Genomic DNA, 23,385 nt, shown 5'->3' with positions numbered 1-23,385 from the left:
TTAAGTTGCAAAGGCTTGGGTGTTTGTTTTTTGAACCAGCTTACTTGCCAAAATGAATGGTGAGAAAATATGTATGTTTCAATTTTCACATAAAGACTATTAAACTTCAGTTTCACATACTTTATACTTAAATTCCACCTGGAAACAACTGTGGCATGAGCTTACACTGCCAGTGCTATTGACATGCAATGACTCAAATTTGACCTCATTTGTGCAGGAAGGATCTAATGATGACTGCGTTGCATTCAGTCATTTTGAACAAATTTGCTGTTACTCTTGGCTTCTGACATTGACTCACACTTTGTTCTCACTGAAAAAAGTGGATGTATATTCCTTCACTTCCTCCCCCAGCCCAAGAGTCTTGTACTCAACAATACAGAAAACCTGAATACAGAAAACCTGATTTAAAGAAAGGTAGCAAGAGAGCCAACTAAGCAGAGTCTTCCCAAGGGCGTGTGAGGATGGAAAAGGGCCACCAACACCCAAAAGCTGGACAAGATCACAAAGCTTTTTGTAACAAACTCTTTCTACTGTCAGGGACAGTGGAGCCACTACATGTGAACTCTAACATCACAGACCTATCTAAATTTACATTATGCTTACTGAGGAAGTGGAACTTAAGAAAGGTAATTAAAAAAAAAACACAGCTGGCCTGGACCAAGTAAGTATACACAGAAGACATCTGTGCTGCAGGCAACAGCTTTGAGGGAACCGACGGACTCGTTCTCAAGGTATCTGAAGAAGGGAAAGACACAAAAGACGTAGGGGAAAAAAAAATAGGCCTTACTACCAGCTTGCATGCCTTGCCACTCTATACAAAATGTCTCTCAGAATAATCATGTGCATCAAGGACATCCTTGTTGAGGCTCTCTGAAAGCCCCAAGGTGGCTTTTACAAATAGTGTCTCAGTACACCTTCACCATGTTGGTGGTTTGTCTTTTATAAAACAAAAACCACTTGATTTGGCAGATCAAAACACCTTAAAGGCTCTCCTCCAACAAGGTGCCCTCCCAAGCATATGTTAGGATTTCGTAAGATTCCTTATAGCAACAGTGAGAACCTCAGGTAATGATTTTCCAATTATTGTTACTCAGTCGTTTTTCAGTCATATCTAACTCTTCGTGACCCCATTTTTTGGGGTTTCCTTGGCAAAGTTACTGGAGTGGTTTGCCATTTCCCTCTCCAGCTCATTTTACAGATGAGGAACTGAGGCAAACAGGATTAAATGACTTGCCCAGGGTCACCCACCTAGTAAGTGTCTAAGGCCAGATTTTAACTCATGAAGATGAGTTTTCCTCACTCCAGGCCTGTCGCTTTATCCATCGCACCACCTAGCTGCCCCAATTATCATAACAAGTGATAAAAGGGAGATGTGTACTGACCAAAAGCCTTCACCATTGGCATGAAGGTCTAGTGCAGACCAAAACAAGGAAGGACTTCTTACAGATGATACTATAACACCTCCTGTCTGCATATGACATTGTACTGATTGTATCAAATTCCAGAACATTGCTGTTTTCTGAAGGAAATCTATAATCAGTAAGGAGTTTGGCCTGCTACGCATCCAAGAAAAGCCGAGTGGTTGAAGAATGACTTTTACTCAGACAATCAAGTATTAAGCGCCTATTATGTGCCCATATTGTACTACGTGCTGGAGATGTAAGTACAAAGAATGAAGCAATCTCTAATCACAAGTTTACATTCTAATGGGGGACATGAGCACATCTAAATATATACAGCATAAACATATGGTGAATGAACAGTTACATGCAAGGGACTTTGTGAGGAAGGGCATGAACAGTTGAGGAGGTCAGGAAAGGTTTTATGCCCAAGATGGCGCTTGAGCTGTGTGCGAAAGGAAGAGATGGACTGTGAAGTGCTGAGGAGGGAGTACATTCCAGGTGTGTGAGATGGTCTCTGAAAAAAGGCACAGAGATTGGAGACAGAGTGTCATGTGAAGTTTCAGAGAAGAGGCCAAGTTGGCTAGATCACAGAGGGTGGAAGAGGGACGTATCTTGGACAGATACTGCAGATGGATGAGATTAGCCCAAAACTGGCCAAGAGGAGGAAGAGACAAACATATTACCTTTGGGAAACATGTAAGTTTTAATGATCTCAAGCTTTAACCTGAAACCGAAGCCCACCTTTTTAATACCATATTCTTCTGGTGATTTTATATGACTGTGATTAAAGGGATATGGAAAACTAGAGTATCTACAGAACTGAAGTTGAGGATGACCCAAAAGGCAATGGAGAAGTGCATGGTTGGCATGAACAGGCAGCAACACGTTAAAAAAATGCACAATTACCAAGGCAAAGCATTCTAAAGGATATCGTCAGAGAAATAACATGGTTAAAAAAGGAGATGGGTGGGTGGCATGGTGAAAATGAAGGATAACTAATACACCTATGTGCTCCCCCAGTTATCTTCACAGAATCAGAAGCACTCAAAGAAAGCCCAAGTACACTGGGTAGACTCGGTGGAAAATAAACAGGAGGACTCTGATGACATGGGAATAGGAAGGCCATGCATGGATGGACTGCAAGAGCACCTGTATCAATGACATCACAGATCACTGAAGTACTGGAGACAGATGTTCAACGAAGTCCGAAATAGGAGTTTGGAGTTTGGAATTTGGGAAAAGGTTGAGGCTAATTTTAGGAGAAGAGTAATAAAGCCACAGGAGTAGATGAGTTGGTAAAGGGAGAATATGTTACAGACGGGCTGAAGACAGAAACCTGGGGAACACCTACATATATGAGGAAAAAGGAGACACAGTCAAGGTTAGTGGGGTAGGAGGAAAACCAGGAGGTTAAAGGTTAAAGTGTCATAAAAGCAAAAGGTTTGGAGAAGGGGAAGGGAATGCGTCAACAACATAAAATGTAGAGTTCAAGGAGAATTTGATTTGATTAAACTCAACAAAAAAATAAATGATGAGACTAAGAATGGAATAATGGATTTGTCATTTTGAATATAACTTTCAGTAAAATTGTGGGAACAGAAACAAGATTAGAAGGGACTGAGGAATGAGTGAGTAGCAAGAAAATGGAGGTATAAATATAGAAGCATAGCTTCCAGGAATAAGAAGATGAGGGTTCCACTGTATTGTATTCGGGTCTAGGCCCCATATTTGAGAAAGGTAGATAGACGGCATCCAAAGGACAGTAACCAAAATGATGAGGGGCCTTGAACCTCTGCCACATGAGGACTGGTTCAAGGAACTAGGGATGTTTAGCCTGGAGAAGAGAAGGCTAGGGGAGATAATAAGAGAGCTATTTCCTAAGTATCTAAAAGGCTGTCATTTGAGAGAGGAGACTTTTTCTGTTTGGTCCCAGAAGGCAAAACTAGGAGCAATGGGTAGAACGAGGAAAGATGCAAATTTAGGTATAATGTAAGAAAACATTTCCTTAAAATTGGAGCTGCCCCAAAATAGAATGAGTTGCTTCAAAAGATGACTCTTCAAAACAAAGGCTGGATGACCACTTCTCTGGAAGCTTGTAGTGGGGATCTCCCCCCCAAGAACAGGTTGAACTGAGGAATCACTACAATCCCTTCCAACTCTAAAATTCTATGATTCTGTGATTTTCGGTAAGCCAAGAAGTGGAAAAAAAAGAGGAAAAAGGTGGAATGGGGGTTGGAGTGAAGTAGGCTACAGGAGATCTGAGAATGTGTGAAGGTAGAAAGGACTGAGCCAATGGAGAGGAAAAGCCTGAAGATGCAAGAAAGGGGATGATGGATCAAAGTCCAGAAAGAGGGGTAAATCATCCATAATAATGAAAAGCAGAACTTCATGTGTTGAAAAAAGGGATAGAATAGGTGCTTTCTAAGGTGCCCCACAACCATATGATTTTATGTATCAACCCACAGGCCCACAAGTAAAACAGTGCTTTAAGAGGGCTCAGTCACTTCCCGGCCTGTCTTCTCACAAAACACCAACTTAGGGGCTTAGCGTTTTTTTTTTCCAAAAGCAGTAATAGCAGGAGAATAATCAGGCAAGTTGTTTGGAAGTATCTGGTGATTCAAAGGGCAGGTCCATAAAATCTTCCTCTGAGGGAGTATGTTTCACTTCTTCCAGGGATTCTTCTGAATCTTGCTGTGAACTACTACTAAACAGTTCCTTGCTTTCATGGTGGCTGCAGAATAAATGTTAGCATTTAGTTGGGTTTAGGATGTTTCTTATTTTTAAGGGGTTGGGAAAAGTCATTTCCAAGGGGAAAAATGGAAAAGAGATTATAGCTTAGTATATCATACAAAATTGGGCTTGAAAACTACTCTTCCCCCTCCTCCTCTTTTCTATCTAATTCAGAAATCAAACAATCAACAAGTATTTTAAAAATGTCTCCCCAGTGCCCAACATCGAGATACGATTAACCCTGTCCCCCTGCCAAAAAGAAAAAGAAAAAGAAAAAAGAAAAAAAGTCTCTGCCTTCCAAGAGCTTATGGTCTAGAACTTCAGTTGCCCTAGGTCAAGCGAGGAATGGGACTGAAACTAACCTAGATAGGTACTATGGGAATAATTTATCTCGTGTACCTCATTGTACTACACAGTAAACTGGTCCAAAGGAGTTTCCTTTCTAAAACAAACAATCTGAATCAGAACTTCAAAAAGTGATTTCTTTTCTCTTTTCTTTCTATCCGCTTTCACTTGGTGATCTCTTCACTACCCATGAGTTCCACTTTTATCTTTCTGCCTATAACTCACCGATCTCTATAGCCTCAGTCTTTCTCCTGAGATTCAGGCCTGCATCACAAACTGCCTACTGGGCATTTTGAACTGGATGTTCTCTAGTCATTCTCTTTCCCCTAAAATCCATGCTTCTTCTGACCTTCCCTATTTGTATCAAGGGCACCACTGTCTTTCTAATCATTTGTGTGTGCAGCCTTGGTGTCATTCTTGACTCCTCACTTTCATTCACCCTACATAATCAATTGCCAAATCTTGTCATTTCTTTCTCCATGATATTCTTCTTTTTATGCAAAGAGACGACACCCGAGATCAGGCCTTCATCGCCTCTCACTTCAACGACTCACAACTGCTTCCCAACTGGTCTCCCTGCTTCTAGTCTTTCCCCATCCTAATCTGTCCTTTGCACAGCTGTCAGAGTAATCTTCCTAAGTAGGTCTGACTATGTTTTTCTGTCTGTCTGTCTCTCTTGCACTAACTACAGAGACTCCCTATTCCCTCTGGGATCAAATATAACCTCTTTGACATTTATAGTGCTTCACAACCTGACTCTTTCCTGTCTTTCCAATCTTACACATTACTCTCCTCTACACACTTTATGGTCCAGCCATACTGGCCTAACCACCACTCCTTGTACACAATTCTCCATCTTCACTCTCTGGGCCTTCATGCTGGAATCTTTTCCTCTTTATTTCCACCTCTTAAAACTCCTGGCTTTCTTCAATACTCAGCTCAAATTCTACCTTTTGCAGGTCTTTCCCAGTGCCCCTGACTCCTACTGTCTTCCCCTCTAAGATGCCTTTCATCTCCTCAGTATGCCTCCTGCATACCTACTTATGTACAGGTTTTCTTTTCCTTTAGAACGCAAGCTTCTTGAGAGTAGGGACTACCTTTGCTTTTTCTTAGTATCTCTAGCACCTGGCACAGAGCTTAGCTCAGAAGCAACCACTTGATAAAGGCTTGACTGGCTTATCTTGGAATCAGATGTAGTCACTTGGTTAATGTGACTCAAATTTTAACTGGTCGGAACCTAACCTAAAAGAGTGAAGCTGAACTCACAGCTGAACTTTAAAAAAAAAAGCAGCAGATAGAAACTTTAAAATGCTTGGAAGTGATGCTAGATAAATGCATGTTATTAATTTCAAAATGTGACTGAGGAAGTATCAAGTAGAAGTTTACACTGTATCCTAACAGCATCAACCACCTGGGCCAAAAGGTGACAATTCAATGTAAAGAAAGGTTAGAAAATGAATACCTGGGGGCATCAGTTCCTTCCTTGTCTTCTTCACTCCATTCAAGTCAATGGCATGCTGTCCTTTGTTCCTCACAAAGTCCTCATCTAAACCAACCTTCCGTAATATGTCTCTGTATCTGCGCTCTGCCTCTTTCCTGGCACAAATCTATACAGTGATAAATTAGATATCTGTAACTTGTGTCCCCCTCCTCCCTCTCTACCTTGTGTTCCATATACTAGCCACCCTGAGTAATGGACGTAGATCTTTTGTGGGCAAAAAATACCTCTTAGATGTTAAGGGCAAAATCATACCTTGGAGAAATGAAGTTTAAAGGCTACAATGGGGATTGATACTGAATAAAATGAATTTAAAGAAGTTAAGAAATCTGAAATTGTTTTCAGTAATTTTTAGCACAGCAGGTAGGGGCTGGGGACCATAACAATCTACTTTCTCCAGGTTTCAGTTAGCCAATTAGATACTCTCTGGGACACATGGGGGCCATCTGAGTGCCCAGCAATCCCAAACAGGCCACTGGAGAAACTTCAGCTGGTACCTCAACTCCTTAGGCAAAAATGGGATCTTAACTCTGGGAGTGCGGGTAGAACAATGGCCTTTAATAACCTTTAGATGGCCAAGGTCATTCCTAGATTTCCCAAGAGAGTCTCAGCAGAACTCCTTAGCTTCCCCCAAACTGCTTGGAACAAATCAAGACCTTATAATGGGCCTTATAATGATCCTGTCTTGACTATCCACATACCACCCAAAATGGTTATTGCCTTGTCTGAGAAGAATTCTGCAAGATGGCTCTGGGGCTCAGGCTGCCCAAACTGAGCTTGTAAAAGTCCTAATCCTAAACTAATCTCAGAGCTATATGGAGAGAGGATACCCACTGGGGAATAAGCGAAATGACCCTGGTGCTAGGTGCTCCTTTTTGTACTCCTCTGTGAGGGACACCATTCCCAAGAAGCATGCTTGTACAAGGTATGGAGTGGCCTTAAGTGACCTGCCCAAGGTCACACAGCCAGTAAGTGTTAGGTGTCCGAGGCTTTGGATTTGAACTGAGTCCTCCTGAATCCAGGGCCAGTGCTCTGTCCACTGTGCCACCTAGCTGCCCCGCAGATATATATTTTTTGAATGACAGTGGGAATAAAATAAGGCCTCCCACTCACATCTTTCCCCTGAGGTTGAGCTAATTATTTAACTGCCAACACCTAAATGTTGGAGGATCACTTAAAAACATTCTCACAGAAGAATATCCAATCCAAGCAGATAAACAAAGGGGCAATCTTTTCCTTGTCAAACAGGAACTCTACCTGTGTCACTTGTTCAAAGAGATAGGGTCTATTCTGGACTCTCCTCTTCATTTCCTCCAGTTCTTGCTTATACTCCTTTGTCCTCTTTTGGTCAGTGAGCCTGAAATTAACAGAATTTCTATAAAACATTCTGTTTTCTTTCAAACTAGAATATGCTTAATTACATTAGAGTAGAATGATCACCTGTAAGTTTTTGTCCTTTAGCAAACTAATTCATTTTCTGATACAACTAGATTGTTAGGTAAAATATTCAATCATCTTGTTAATTCTGCCTGGCTTTTCTCAAGACTTACTGTCGCATGTTTCCCAGTGCTGGTAGTCAGTCAGTCGGTCAATAAGCATTTATGAAATGCCTACTATGTGACAGGCCATGTGCTAAGTACTGTGGAAACTATTCCTGCCAAGACAAAGCTGTGTGCTCTTGAGGGGATACTAACCAATTCTCTTTCAGCTTTGCTTTGTATGTCTCCTTTAAGCTTTTATGGGGATCCATGGCTTTTGCTCGTGAGGTCACAGATTTGTACATAGCTTGACATTTCTTCCTATGTTGCTCCAACCAGTGGGCGCTCTCATTCTCTTTATCTTTCTTTTTTTCAAGGGAGCATCTAAAGAGAGCAAGGAAGAAAGTGAGATGAAGACTGGCAACTTAAATATATGTTATATATACACACCCATATGAATATACACACACCATGTCCCAAAAGTCTTAGGGCAGTTTTAAGCTTTAATGTAACTTTTCTCTATAATATGTATACGCACACATATATATGTACATATACATATATATGTGCGTGTGTATGTGTGTGTGTGTGTGTGTGTATGTATATGTATGCAACTTTTGCCTAGATCTTTGGAGGTCTTTACATAAAAATAAATCGCTGGCCCCTATGAAAAGATATACTTACCAAACCCTGGCATTTGTAGAGCAAGTTACAAGGTACTTCGGGACTAAATACACTGACTTATAGCCATCAGATACCAGAGTCAATTAATCTAAAGTAATACCCATGGCTGCAGAAACTTGAGCAAATCTAGATTTCCATCAAGCTTCTTGCCTACTAGAAAGCAAAAATGTATTTTCAAAACATTCAAAACAGGAATGGGGTTGAGCCCATGGATCTCTGTAAATGCAAATGTACCCACCTAGAGAAAACAGAAATGAGGCCTGCCCCTGGGCACAGGCATCTCATCCCCTCAGCAACACACTAGAGATCTTCACGGAGGTCTTCTAACATTGTGTGGACAGCAGGCAGCACTCGGGTTGTCCCTCATGTTTGTCCTCATCTCCATTCTATTTCCTAGTTAGTATCTTTGACCCCACTTCTTGTATTCAAGTCATCATTGGGAATACGCCGCAGGACGCCTAGCTGTAACCTGGTGGGCTTCAAGTTGCCTGCCGCTTTGATTATCTGGATATTGTGGTATTCTATGATTCATGGCTATACAGTGTCACCAGGATTCTTACCGAAGTTGTACTCACCTTCACACCAATCAATCAATAGACATTTATTAAACATCTACTATGTTCCAGGCAATGCATTAAGTGCTGGGGATACATAAAGGGCAAAAGGCAGTCTCTGTTCTCCAGGAGCTTAAAATCTAATGGGGGAGAAAACATTCAAATAAATCTATACTCAACTCCCCTAAGGTTCCACTCACCATCCCTGTGACTTTTTAAAGCAAGGCACCCCTCTGTGGCCACCACTCCTCTATATGTTTTGTCTTTACTTTTTAGAATATGAATTTCTTGAAGGCAGGCAGGTAGGGGGCACAGGAGATAGAGGGTCTGGCTTGGAGTCAGGAAGACTCATGTTCCTGAATTCAAATCTGGCCTCAGATTTGATTACTAGCTGTGTGACCCTGGGCAAGTCACTTAACCCTGTTTGCCTCAGTTTCCTCATCTGTAAAGTGAGCTAGAGAAAGAAATGGCAAACCACTCTAGTATCTTTGCCACAAATGGGGTCACACAGAGTCAGACATGCCTGAAACAACTGAACGACAACAAAAAGGATTATCTAACTTTTGTATTTGTATCCCCAACATTATTTTGGCATACGGTAAGCACTTCATAAGTGCTTTTCCATTCTAACCCCTTCCAAATCTCTTCTCAGAAAAAGCATTCAAGGTGTACAGGTATGAGGCTTCCTTGCAGACTACAAGACCTCTTTTGTTCCTTGCTCCTGAGCCAAATTTTCTAATGTGTGTTTGCTATCCTCCTCCATGCCAACCTTAGCTCTGAAGTCATCAAGTATTAAGCACTTAGTGTTGGCAGAGATTGGGTGATCACATCAAGCTTCATCTTCTGCAACTGATGTTGTCATATAAATAGCTGCAGATATGTTCACGCTGGTCTGAGTCAGTTTTGACAAGGACTTATAGTACTTCACAGGGATTATCACAAAATAATCAGATGGACCAGTAATGCAGAAAGCAGCAAGACTTTCATTATGGCACATTTTAACTCACAAAGGAAGGCTCAAAGCCTAAACCCGGAAAAGCAGGGCAATAAGAGAGATCCGGGAATGGAAGATCAGGGGGCGGGGGCAGGAATACCACCAATCTGCAGTCACCAGAGCCTCAATGTAATGGTCTTCAAACCACAGGCAGAGAACAGAGTCACCGAAGGTCCTTCAGAAAGACTCCTTTTGGTAACCTTTGGACTGGGCACATATACAGCTTCATCAAGCTCTGTCCTTCCGAGTCAATGTTCAGAATAACAACATCTCATTTGATCCTCACAACATCCTAGAGGGCAGGTGCTATTATTATTCCCATTTTAAAGGTTTGGAAACAGAGGTAAACAGATGTAAAGGGACTTCTCCAGGGTTACACGGCTAGTAAGTATCTGAGGTTGAATTTGAACTCAAGTCTTCCTGACTTCAGGTCCAATAAACTATCCACTCCACGACCTAACTACCTCAGACACTTAATAGATGAATGCCTAAGTTGTACTCACCTTCACACCAATCAATAAGCATTTATTAAACACCTACTATGTGCCAGGCACTTTGCTAAGAACTGAAGAGACAAAAAGAGGCAAAAGGCAGTTCTTGCCCTCAAGAAGCTTACAATCTGTAGTGGCCAAGAAGTGGAAAGTGAGAGGATGCCCATCCATTGGGGAATGGCTGAACAAGTTCTGGTAGATGAATGTGATGGAATACTACTGTGCTGTAAGAAATGATGAGCAAGCAGACTTCAGAAAAACCTGGGAAGACCTGTCTGGACTGATGCTGAGTGAAGTGAGCAGGACCAGGAGAGCGTTGTACACAGAACAGCCACGTTGTGTGATGACTGACTTTGACAGACTTGGCTCTTCTCGGCAACACAAGGATCTAAGACATCTCCAAAGGCCTCGTGATGGAAAATGCTATCCACATCCAAAGAAAGAACTCTGGAGTTTGACTGCAAATCAAAGCAGACTCTTTGCTCTTTTTTTTCTTCTGTTGAGGTTTGTTTTCTCTTTCTGGTGGTTCTTCTTCTTGGTTCTAGTTCTTCCTTACAACATCACTAATGCAAAAATATGTTTAATAGGAATGTATATGTATAGCCTGTATCCGATTGCATGCTGTCTTGGGGAGGGAGGTGGAGAGGGAGGGGGAGAAAAACTTAAAACTCAAAAGCTTATGGAAGTGATTGTTGATAATTCAAAATAAATAAATTAAAATAAACAATTGGAACCATTAGAAAAAAAGAAGCTTACAATCTAATAGGAAAGACAACATGCAAACAAATGTATACAAAGCAAGGTATATACAGAATAAACAAGAAACAATTAACAGAGGGAAAGCACAGAGGGGTTGGGATAGCTTCCTGTAAAAGATGAGATTTTGGTTGGAACTTAAAAGGAAACCAGGGAAGTCAGTAGGCAGAGCTGAGGAGGGAAAGCATTTCAGGTATGGGGGGGACAGCCAGGAAAAATGCCTAGAGCTAAAAGATGGGTTTTTATTTCAAGGAACACTTTGAGCTTATTGAAATCATTGATCAATTTCCCAAATACAGTCAAACTAATTTTGTTCCATATCAGTGTCTCAGAAGAAAAGAGGTGGGGATCTGATGTTGCCATATAGCTAGGTTTACAGTGATGTACAATGTATATTCCTGCCTTGATGCTGGAAATTAAGAACAGTAAAATTCTACCAATTCTACCTAATCTTCTAAATTTCATCTTGCTGACTGCGGCTGAGGACCCCAGCAGCATGGGCTGGGGAGTGTGGACACATGAGATAAATGTTACCTCCAACCCAGTTTGGAATATAACAGAGCCTTACACAAATGTCAAAAGGCTTAACTGCTCACCTAACAGCAGATTCCCTTTTCCTGGTGGCATCTGTGATGTGTACAGGAAGGGTGTTAGGAGAGAGGGAGGCAAGACCACTCAGAGAACGGCTCCTTTGTAATGGAGCCATGGGCGACTGTGGAGGATTCTAGAAGAGATGAAACAAATGTGATTGGAACACAGTGTGAGATTTGTCTCTATCCATTCCAAAGTCCATTCAACTAAGGAGTGAAAAGATTGGGAGCTGCCCTAAACAGAGCCTTAAACACCAGGCTGAACGCCAAAAGGACTAGGGCTCAGATAAGCATGATCAAGGTGGGAACAGCGAGAGCCCCAAATTTCTGGTTTAATTTCTAGTGCCTGCTAAAGACGCAATGGAGTTAATTGCTAAATCTGATGACCTTCTCTCAGTCCTGACCTTTCTTTCCCTCGCTTCAGCATGCAATACTGCTGATCTACCAATCTTCCTGGGTGCGCTCTCCTCTTGTGGTGTCTTGGACACTACTGTATCCTGGTTTTCTTTCTGCCTTTCTGACCCCTTTTCTTCTTTTAAGGGTTTATCATCCTCCTCCTATCTGCTAAATATGAGTATCTCCCATGCTTCTATCCTTGCCTCTCTTCTCTTTCTAAATTCACTTGGCTAGCTCACTGGTGCCTGTGGGTACAATTGTTACCCCTATCCAGATGACTTCTAAATCTGTATCTCTAGACATGCTCTCTCCCTTGAACTCCAGGAGTGTATCTTGTATCTCTCTACCTGGTTATCCTTTTAGGATCTCAGACTCAATGTATCCCAAACATCATCAACTTCCTCCCTAAACCCACCTTTCTTTCCATTTCTCTCTATTTTTACTCATGGCTTTATCTTTCTTCCATCCCCCTAATTTTGAAACCTCAGAATCATCTTTCACTCTTTCTTTTCTCTCATCTTCCACACCCAATCAGTCGCCAAGTCTAATTGATTCTACCTCCATAACATCTCTTAAATAAAGTTCATGTCCTTGTCACCTCCCAAAGGACTACTGTCAAATCCTTCTAACTGGTCTCCCTACTTCTGGGCTCTTTACTCTCTAACTACACTTTGCACAGCTGTCAAAATAAGCCTCCTAAAGTACATGTCTGACCTCAAGCAAAGGCACAGTGGCTGCCCTGGGGTTAGGTCTTCAATACAGCACCTAAAGCCAGAAAGACAGGGACCCTAGATAGAGCCTAGAACTGCCCCAACCAGGGCCTTAAACACTAGGCTAAATGCCAAAAGGCATTTAGACACCTCAGACACCTGGCCTGACACAAAAGGATATTTTCCTACTATCTTGGGATGGAATTCCTGAAGCAATGTCACATGTGAGTTTAGTAAGGGGCCAGATCTTTGACTTTTATCTCCCTAATCTTCCTGCCTCCCTCTAGGTCTCAATGCTCCCCCTGCTTATCCCAGGACCCTAGAAAGTAGAGGCAACCAATGGGTACCCAGGGCCAGCACATCTGCAAGTCCTATTCCTCTATTTCTAATGATTCAGAATCACTAGCCCTCGAATTGAAAGCCTTCTTCCTCTACTACCTCTCCCCACACTCTTCCCCTGTCTAGCATTCTCCTATCACTCTCTAATCCCTAGTAAGTCCCTTAGAAGGCTGCATGATGTTAAACTGCTCTTCATTCTCCATTTCTTCTTCTCACACTTTTCCTATCTTCTGGCACTTATAAAAATCTGGCTTTCTCTACAAGACACTAAATTCCTGGCTGTTTCTAGTTTTTGGTTAGATTTGGTTAGCTCCCATGCCCAAGTTATGTACTAGGCCATGAGGAAGAGTTGGCATATCTGCTCCCTGCTAACATTTCCAGACCCTCTCTTTGCCAACGTAACTAAACAACTTCTCTTTGAGGTTCATGTCTTTTAAGTCACTAAGTCCTGATTGTGGTTGCTGTGATATATTGGCTTCCACATCACTCCTCTAGCCTAAGTGCTTATAATTTCACCTTGGGTTCTGTTGACTCCTTGCTGGGCCTCTGTCGGTGGTGGAGATCGGCAGTTCTCAGCTGGAATGGTTTGTTTCGTGTTGCCTCTCGGGTTTCCCTTTTTCGAGCAGCTTCTTTTTGGAAGGCCCTATAAAGACCCTTAAAGTCAGGGACACTGGGATTCACCCTTGGTTGGAAATCAAAGTCTCTCTGCAGGAAACGGAGTTTTTCTTGCCGCGTCCGAGTGGATATTCGAGACTTGGGATCAGTGTATCTATTAGAAGTGATGGGGGATGAGGCTGTCTGCAAGAGATCTTCGGCCCTTGTCTGTATGCGGAGTTTCCTGCACAGTTCAGCTTCTGTGAGGGAAAAAGCAAGAAAAAAGGCTTGCAGGGGAAGGGGCAAGACAGGAGCTCCTATGCCCAAGTTATGAGCTAGAATATTAAATGCTTAGACCACAGCAGTAATGATTAATAATCCCCCAGGATTCCCTGGCCCCAAGCCAAGTTAGTTACCCTGCTCCAATAAGGCCAATATTCACCAACTGGAAAAAAATATTTCCTTGAGTTTACCCATAATATCTTCTTTCTAAAATACTCAAAAAGTATTTTATATGTAATTTCACTAACTGTCATAATCTTGTGATGTCAGATGGCTTTCCCCATATGAGTCAGGAGTAGAATCAGGGCTTGATCTCACATTTCTGGATTGCTAATAGAGTTCTCTATATGTTCAAATATTCCGATTCACAAGAACTTCAGCTATACCTTTGTGAGAAAAGTATCAGCTAAGTGAGCACAACAATTACCATAAAAAACCTATTCCTGATGTAGATTTCCTCTTTATTTCTCACAGTACTTTCTTGCAGCAAATTTTCTAATATTATGCTGATTAGGTAAAATAATCCAGTTTACTATAGGAGGTATTCTGCTTGTCTTAAAGGAGGGCTGAGACTCACTAAAAGCTCAGAGGACTGTGCTTCCTCTGACAGTGGTGAGGCCAAAGATGATGCTACCTCATAAGTAACTGAAATTCATTATAACTATGCCCAGACCCTCTGAATCCTGATATAGTGCTCTAAGGTTCTGTTCCTAAGACCCATACGTGCAGGAAAAGAGCAAGAAGCTGGGGGATCAGGAGGTGATGTAGGCTCCTTTGGAAGATACTCTGCTTTACCTTTGAGCTTGTCCCCCAAGGCTGGCTCCAAGACTGACTTGGGGATCTTCTTGGTGACTTTTTGCTTTGAAGTCTTTGCCTGAGGCATTGCTGCTGAGGCTTTCTGTCGAATGGCTTCCTTTTTTTGCTCTTCCTTCTCCAGGAAGCTGAAGGGTTTAAGGGAAGACAGGAGCAGTTCTTTCCTCTTCTGGATTCCTGCTCGTCTACGGGCCTCATTCCGTTCCATGATCTCCTGATAGAGGGGCAGATGGACGTGAGCGGGCACTGGCTGGGCCTGGAACTTCTTCTGGCACTCGGCGTCCTCCTGCTCCTGCTTCTCTGCTCGCTGTCTTCTTAGTTCAAATGAGGCGCAGGATGGCAGACACCGGGACTTCTTACGTGCCTCCCGCACCGTCATGTGAAAGGGTTCGGGGGTGGTGACAAAGGGGACCCAGGCCAGGGTACGCCTGTGTGGTGGGCAAGGGCCAGAAGCTGAGGAACTTGTTTGACCATAAAAGTTTTCTTGTGTGAGGTCACTCAAGGAGCTGGACCGTTTCAGGTTGTCAGATCTGAGGGGAAGAAGTCAAGGGTTACCTAGTCTGTCTTTAGAATTTGGGAGAGGGAAGCGAGTCTCCTTCTACCCTGGAGTCAGCAGCCTAAGCCCCAGAGTGGAAGGCTTCCCTACATTCTCTTTTCAACAGACTTATAGTGTTAGGTTCCACACTCTCCTCTTCCCCTTAATTGCTGATCCTTTCTCTTGGGTTATAAAGGCCATCTCCACGTGGACAATATCTGCTCACAACAAAATTAACGGCTACCCTTTTTCACCCACACTGCTTTCTTCTTTTGTTTTTTTTGGGGGAAGGAGTAGTCTGCTTAGATGTGTTATGTTTGGGGAGAGGTACTCTTTTCTTATATCTAGTCATTTAATTTATTAGAACATATTCATAACCCAACCAGAACATGAGAGGAATTGAGTTATTTAAGAATTTTAAAAGTACTTTGACATGATATGCTTTATATCTCTAAGTTTCTTAAGGGATACATTTGTTCTTTTCTGGGAAATTGAGGCTAGGTTGGTAACTCTGGCTAAGTTGTTATAATGCTTATTGTGACTGATTACAAACCACCAACAAGTATTTAATAAAGCCCTGACTACGTGCCAGCCAGGTGCTGGAGATACAAATACAGAGAATGAAACAATCCCTCCTCACAAGCTTACATTCCAGTAGGGAAGACAACAGGTATATAGAAAATATATATAGAATAAAAATGAAGATAATCAATACATATATGTGTATACACACACATACATACACACTTCACTACTTTGTATGCGTATATAAATACACACACACACACACACACACACACACTAGTTAAATACAAGGTAGGTTGGGAGGGCACTGGCAGTGGATGGTGTTAGGAAAGGCTTCACACAGAAGATGATGCCTGAACGCATCCTAAAAGAAGACCGTGAGGAAGAGGGAAGGAGGAGTGCATTACAGGCATTAGGGACAGCCAGTGCAAAGGCCTGGAGATGGGAGATGAAAGGCCAGTTGGGCTGGATCAGAAAGCACAGGAGAAAGAGTAATGTCCAAGAGACAGAAAAGGGAGGTTAGGGCCAGACTGCGCAGGACTTCAAGAGCTAACCGTTTCCCCCTCCTTGGACTGGACTCTGTTATGTTTCTAGGAAACATCATTTTCAGGGAACTAGTCATCAGCTTTGGGACACACACTTCAAACAGCACCCAGGGTATCCTCTGGCCTTCTGACTGGAGGGCTGGAGAGCAAAGAATGCCCCTCAATGTCTCCTTTTATAGTGGGCTCCTCAGCCAGCCTTCTCTTCATTTCCTCCCTGTACTCCTTTGGACTAGAGTCCATCATGCCCCTCTCCCTGCCCCCTCCAGTTTTTCAGCTTCCTTCTATGTGTTGTCTTCCCCCATTAGATTGTCAGCTCCTTGAAGGCAGGAACTGTCCCTTTTCACTTTTGTATTTCCAGTGACTAGGCACATATGAGGCACTTAATAAATGTTCACTGACCGAGTTTGTGTTTGGAGGCAATGGGAAGCCGCCAGAGTAGGTCAGTCACATGGCCAGATCTTCACCTAAGGAAAATTACGCTGGCAGCAGCATATATGATGGACTGCAGAGAGAACAGACTTGAGTCAGGGAGACCAGTGAGGAGGCATTTGCAATAATCTAGGCAAGAAGTGAGGATGGCCTGAATTGAGGAGGTAGCTGTGTGACTGCAGAAAAGGAGGTGGACGTGAAGATGTTGCAAAGCTAGAAACAGCAAAGTCTGACCACACTGTGAATATGAATGAGGAATCTAGGATAATGCTGAGATTATGCACCTGAGCCATTGGAAAGATGGTGGTACAGAAACAGGGAAGTTTGGGAAAGGTAACAAGTTCAGTTTTAGATATGCTGAGTTTAAGATGTTTCTGGAGCATCAGGTTTGAATCATTGAACAGATGATTCATGATACAGGACTGAAGCTCATGGGAGAGACAGTTGATGTGGGAGTCATCTGCATTAAGATGACAGTTAAATTCATGGGAGTTGATGAGTTACCAAGAGTGAGATTGTATTACAGAGAAGGGTGCTCAGGAAAGAACTGTGGGAAATACTCACAGTGAAGGGGTATAATGTGGATGATGAGTGAGCAAAAGAGAATAAGAAAGAATGGTCATACAGGTAGGAAACAAGTGTCATGAAAACCCAGAAAGGAAAAGAGTATCCAGGAAGACAGGGTGGTCAATAGTGTCACATGCAGCAGACAGGCAGAGAAGGATCAGGGAGGACCAAGGAAAAAAATCATCAGAATTGGCAAGTAAGAAATCACTGGCAACTTTGGAGAGAACATTTTCAGCTGAGTGATCAGGCTGGAAAGCGAGACTACAAAGGGGGAAGGAGTGAGAGCAGCAGAGACAATGAGTGTAGAGAACTTTTTCAAGTCTGACTGAGAAAGGAAGGAGAGATAGAGGACTGAGGGGAGAGGAGAGTCAATCTAATGAAGGTTTTCTAAGGATGGAGGCAGCTTGGGTGGGTCTGAAAGCTGTATGGAGGGAACCAGTTGATAGGGAGAAGCTGAAGATTAGAGAGAGATGAGGTAATTGAGGATCTAATCTGCGGAGATGACAGGAGAGGCTAGAATCAGGTGCACTTGAAGAGGAGCTGGTCTTGGCAAAGACAAAAGGCCAGCTCTTCATCAGAACCTGGAGGAAAAGAGGGGAGAGTGGGAAATGATGTTAAGGGGTTCTGAGATGAAGAGAATGGGAGAAAAGGAAGCCATGTCAAATGGCCTCCGTTTTTTCAGAAGGCTGAGAAGGTGGGAGGAAGGGAAGGAAAGAAACGTTTATAGAGCACCTCCTATGTGCCAGGCAATGTGTTAAGCACTTTACAAATTTTGTCTCACTGGATCCTTACAACAGCCCTGCAAGGTCAGTGCTGCTGTTGTGCCCACTTTACAGATGAGGAAACTAAAGGCAAACGAAGGGTACATGACTTGCTATTTCAGTTGTGCAGTCATTTTTTCAGTCATGCCCGACCCTTTGTGACCCCATTTGGGGTTTTCTTGGCAAAGATACTGGTGTGGTTTGTCATTTCCCTCAGCTCATTTTACAGATGAGGAAACTGAGGTAAAAAGGGTTAAATGAGTTGCTCACAGTCAAACAGCTGACAAGTGTCTAAGGCTAAATTTGAACTCAGATCTTCCTGACTCTAGGCCCAGGCTCTATCCATTGCACTATTTTGCTACCTATAAGGAGCGATGGGAGGGGTTTTATTTCTAGTTAGCAAATTTCATAGTGGAAAGGGAGCCCATTTCTATCTACCCAAAAGCATAGGTCTGCACCAAGGGGGGCACAGGCAGTACACAGGCAGTACAAGCTGAAGAACTGGCAGATGAGTCAGTGCAAGTAACAGGCTCTCGGAAGAGGACCCTGCATGGTGAGCCTTGATGAGGTCCACTCTCCCCCTCTAAAGAGAGGCTCTCACTTAACTCACATAACAGAGTGATGACATTTAGACTGTAGTCTCTGCCTGTTACTGCCTCGGAAAAAACACTCCAGTTCTGGGTCTTCTACAGAGGATTTGTCATCCAGCTTTGCCTGATATGCTGAGTTTCTTCTCAATGAACAGCGTCTGGTTTTTTTCTTCTGTGCCTGAAAAATCTCATAAAAATATTCATCTGAGTCAAAAGTAGTCAAGTCTGTCTCAGTCTCTTTGTGGAGGAAATCCTCCAGTTTTCCGGCCCTGTGCAAGACAATTCCATTCTCATGTGGTTCTTCCTCTGTCTCTATGTCCGAGGATGCTTCGGGGTGGAACACCTAAGGGGAAACAAAGATGGCGGTTTAGCAAAACCATAACCTTGATCCAGACCTAGAATGCTCTCCAAAGAACCTCTCCAAAGCCACTCTAGTGTCCACATTTCCAGCCCACCCCGTTCTTTGTGTGCCTATAAATCTCTAAGTCTTGGTTAACGTTGCTACTTAGCCTTAATCTCGGTCTTGTACCTACGTAATGCCATAGGCATCGTGAAATCTTAGATTAGCAGTTTGGGACTGAGAATAAACTTTGCATAAACCTTTAACATGCCATTCCCTTCACCTACTTTACTTATTCCCCCTTAAGGAATGAGCTAGTCTACTCATAACTCCCAAAGGGTATCCCTGGCCTCTCATACTAGCTCACATTTATATAGCACTCTCAGATTTACAAAAGGCTTCACGTGCTTTATTTGATTTTATCTTCTCAACTACCCCAGGAGATAAGTACTACAAGTATTATTAGCTCCATTTTACAGATGAGGAAACTGAGGCCCATGGGCCACACAGCTAATAAATGACAGAAGTAAAATTCTAACTTGGTCTCTCATGACTCTAATGCTCTTTTCAGAATTGGAATGGGGACCTTAGAAATAATTTGATAACAATAATAATCAACATTTATACAACACTTTTAGGTTTGCAAAATGATCACCTCACGACAACCCTGTGAGACAGGTAGTACAAATATTATTCCCATTTTAAAAATAGAGAAACTGAGGCTTTGAAGAGAGGTTAAAAGACTTGGTCACTGTTTCACAGCTAGTGCCTTAGGCAGGATTTGAATCCAGGTCTCCTGACTTCTAGCCCAGTAGTCTTTCAAATACAATTAGGTTACTTATTTTACCCAAAGAATCATAGACACTTGGAGTTGGAGGGAACCTCAGAAATGATCTTGTGCTACCTCTATCTGAAAAGGAATGCCCCTTGCAACACTTTTCTCTGCTTGAAGACTTCCCACGGTCTCCCAAGGTAACCCACTGCACTTTTAGAGAGTTTTATTTGTTAAAGTTTTTCTTTATGCTGAGCCTAAATTTGCCTCTGAAATTTTTGCTCCTTTGTCCTCATTTGTCTGAGGTCTGCCCTCAGAAGCCAAGCTGAATAAGCCTAATCCTCCTTCACTGTGAGTGTCTAAATGATGAGGATTGAGAGGTTGGGACCACTCAAAAAAACCAAGGTACAAAACGAGTTGTCTGGAATGAATTCACAAACTCAAGCAATATTAAGCCAAGGTGGCAAAGTTTGTTGTTATGCTTTTCAGCGGGCAAGGATGCTTAAGGATTCCTGCAACCTTAGAGAGGTACAGGTAAAGTTTATATAGGATAAAATGCAATAAAACATGTGTCAAATATGCTAACTAGGTGATTCAGGGCGGAATTAGGGAGTGGTTAAGTGGTTTCAAGATAAGAAAAATCCCATTATTCAAGAGAGTATCTGGTCCCAGACGTCCTGGGCCCAGTGATAACAAACAGGAAGAATACTCATCAGCTCTATCTGGTCCTGGAATTTGCTGACACAGGAAGGGGTGTTTTTATTTCACTCAGAGAGAAAAAGATTAATTTAGGTTTTTGGCCCTTATTGGGGCTCAACTGATCTTAAATGATTATCAAGGGACAGTGTTTCTGAGGCTAGGGAGAAACTGGGGTCCGAGTACAAGCACCCAAACATAAGCACCTAAGCATAAGCACCCAAGCACCCCAACAATACAAGTCCCTCATTTGTCAGAGACCCCAAAGGGGTATGAAGTGACTCATCTAGGGTCACAAGGCTTATAATTAGTATCAGGGTTAGGTCTTCTGGCATCTGGTTCATTGTTCTTTTCCCATCATACCAGGTTTCCTTCTTATTAGGGCCATGTCCTTGGCACTGACCTTCGGTTTTACATGACTGCTGTTCTTACGCCAGCTATTTAATAAAACCTATTAAATCACTAGCATTGATAGATGCTTTAAGGTTTGCAAAGTGGTTTATGAATGCTATTTCATTTTATTCTCACAACAACTCTGGGAGGTAGGTGCTATTCATTAACCCTAACTCCATGTTAAAGATGAGGAAACTAAGGCAGATTAAGTGATTTACCCAGGGTAATCCAGTGATTATGAGTCTGAGGTTTGATTTGAACTCAAGTCCTCTGACTCCAAGTGAATTCCTCTATTCATTGTGCCCTCCTAACTACCTCTATTCCTCTCAAACATTTCAAATTTGCTCACATCCAGGAAATGTGAATAGAAAGATTATTAACAACATGATCAGATTTTTGATCGCTAAATTTATATTTGGAAGGGATTTTCGAGATCACCATCGGCAAACGTGCATTTTTGGGAGAACCTAACTGACTCCATTTTGTGCTATAGTTGCTGTTATGATATTTCTTTCTTTTTCTATGTGATACTGAATGTACTGAATGTCTTCTTCAATGCCTACCTTCCCCCAATCATTCTTAGTTACAAAATAAAATTCACAGGTCTTTGAACAGTTCCTAAGAACCTATCCACTTCTCTTTATCTTAGTGAATAAAGCACATAATAGGAGCTCAACAAATGGTAATTAACTGATTGATAAAGAAGATACAGTTTTCTTTGGTCTAATGTAAAGAAAGAGCTTTGATGCTCAAGACCTTTGTAACAGTTTCAGCATCCTTTTTCTTTTGCTAAAAGCATACCTTCCCCTAAGTAACCTGATCTTCCCTCAAACGGCTTTATAAACCTGCCTTGTGACCTACCTGATTTTACCTAACTCTTCATGGTGTAGCTCAGAGAAGAGACAATACATATACACACATGTCATTTGTGGAACTGATACACATGAGATACACGTGTCCATTACTTACTGATGGATTGTGTCACACTTGTGAGTAAATAAACTGTCTCTAACTTGTGCTGGCTGATTTATGCAGTGGCTACAAAGGACTCTAAAAATTTCTGCAACACCATGGAGTATGATAATTTATTGCTGTGGAAAACAGGTGCAATTCAGCGAGCAGACTGAGATATATTTTGGACATGCCCAAATATTTTGCTTGGCCACTGCATATTTTTATGAGAATTTTCTTTTTCTTTGTTTAAATGGAGTTAGGAAGACAAAATAGATTGTTGTTGATTCAAAAATTTAATTTAAAAACCAGTACAGAGGATGATTTGCTCAAGGTCACAGAGAAAGGAAATAACAAAGCTGGCATTTGGCTCCAGATCATTATTCTAAAAGCAGCGTTTTTTTCCTCTACCACTTCAGGCTGCCTTCTTGTAAAAGATGGGAAGCACGAGTTACAGTGGAAAATGCATCGGAGTACTTCATATTCCTTCCCCCAGGTAGAATGTAATCTTTTTGAGGGCTGACTGTTTTTCCTTTTTTTTTTTGTATCCTCAGAACTTAGCACAATCCCTCTCATGTAGTATTTAATATTAAAATACTTGTTGGATGGGACCCTAAGTTAGGAAACCTGGATTGAAGCCCCAACTCTGCCACTGATAAAACAGAGAACTTCCCCTACCCAGCAATTTCCCTCCACAGGCCTCATTTTTCTTCTTGGTAAAATAAAGGAAGGTGCTTTTGCTTGATTATGCATACTTATTAAGAGGTTTTTCTTTTTAATAGTTGCTTTCAGGGTTTATTTTTTAATTCCCCCCCCCGAGGCAATCGGGGTTAAGTGACTCGTTCAGGGTCACACAGCTAGTGTCAAGTGTCTGAGGCCGCATTTGAACTCAGGTCCTCCTGACTCCAGGGCCGGTGCTCTATCCACTGCGCCATCTAGCCGCCCCCAAGTTTAAAAAAATTTTTTTTAAACGAGTTTTTTTGGATCTTTTTTTACATCATCATAATTTCCCCCAGCATCCCTCCCTTTCACAGAAGGCCATCCTATATCATTCCGTGGGGAGGGAGAAGGAGGAGGTAGCAAATAGACTGTTTAATTTGGGGGAAAAAAGGTAATAAAAAATGAGGTGGAGTCACCCACAGGCAGTTCTGACAATCTATGAAATGGATCAAACTGGATTCAGTTACACCCCGCCCCCCCCGCCCCATCAGGCCACGCCCCTTCCCTCAGGCCCCCCCCACCGGTCTCCATGGTAACGACGAAGCTGGTCTCCTTCCCCACAAGGCTCCAGTTCTAGGACCCAATGCTAGTTCCTTCCTCCCTCGGCTCTTCTTCCTCACCTGGCTGCCCCGTCCTCCGCATTCGCGGGCTGCAGCAGACCTCTCCACGGTCATCTTCTCAACGAGACTGCAGCGACGACAGGGACAGGTGCGCTGCTGGCCGTGCCAGTTACGCCACGGCCTGGCCCCGCCCTCCCCACTTGGTACTGAAAACCCATTGGGCAAGTCTCTCAGAGCCAATTCCCTTCTCCGTCGCACTTGTTATCATCCCATGAGCAACACCAGAGCTGCCTTCTGATTGGTTGAGCCGAAGAGGCCGCTGTCTCTCTTCGTTCTTTTGCAGA

General features: G+C 42.6%; 1 protein-coding gene across 1 annotated transcript; it reads right to left on the bottom strand.

Moving 5' to 3' along the window:
* Positions 1–2,823: 2,823 nt before the first annotated feature.
* FAM161B (FAM161 centrosomal protein B) lies at positions 2,824–23,372 on the bottom strand. Its single transcript, XM_020986306.1, is given in 10 exon segments — positions 2,824–4,134; positions 5,941–5,983; positions 5,986–6,085; positions 7,234–7,333; positions 7,671–7,838; positions 11,530–11,657; positions 13,485–13,822; positions 14,640–15,187; positions 18,630–18,952; positions 23,102–23,372. Coding segments are annotated over 10 exon segments (1,947 nt in total). The 5' UTR covers positions 23,156–23,372; the 3' UTR covers positions 2,824–3,989.
* Between the last annotated feature and the right edge of the window lie 13 nt (positions 23,373–23,385).

The sequence above is a fragment of the Phascolarctos cinereus genome, unplaced genomic scaffold (assembly GCF_003287225.1).
Source record: "Phascolarctos cinereus isolate Bilbo 61053 unplaced genomic scaffold, phaCin_HiC Scaffold_3;HRSCAF=262, whole genome shotgun sequence".
NCBI classification, from domain to species: domain Eukaryota; kingdom Metazoa; phylum Chordata; class Mammalia; order Diprotodontia; family Phascolarctidae; genus Phascolarctos; species Phascolarctos cinereus.
The sequence above is the reverse complement of the archived record's forward strand: the minus strand, read 5'-3'. Positions and strand labels throughout refer to the sequence as shown.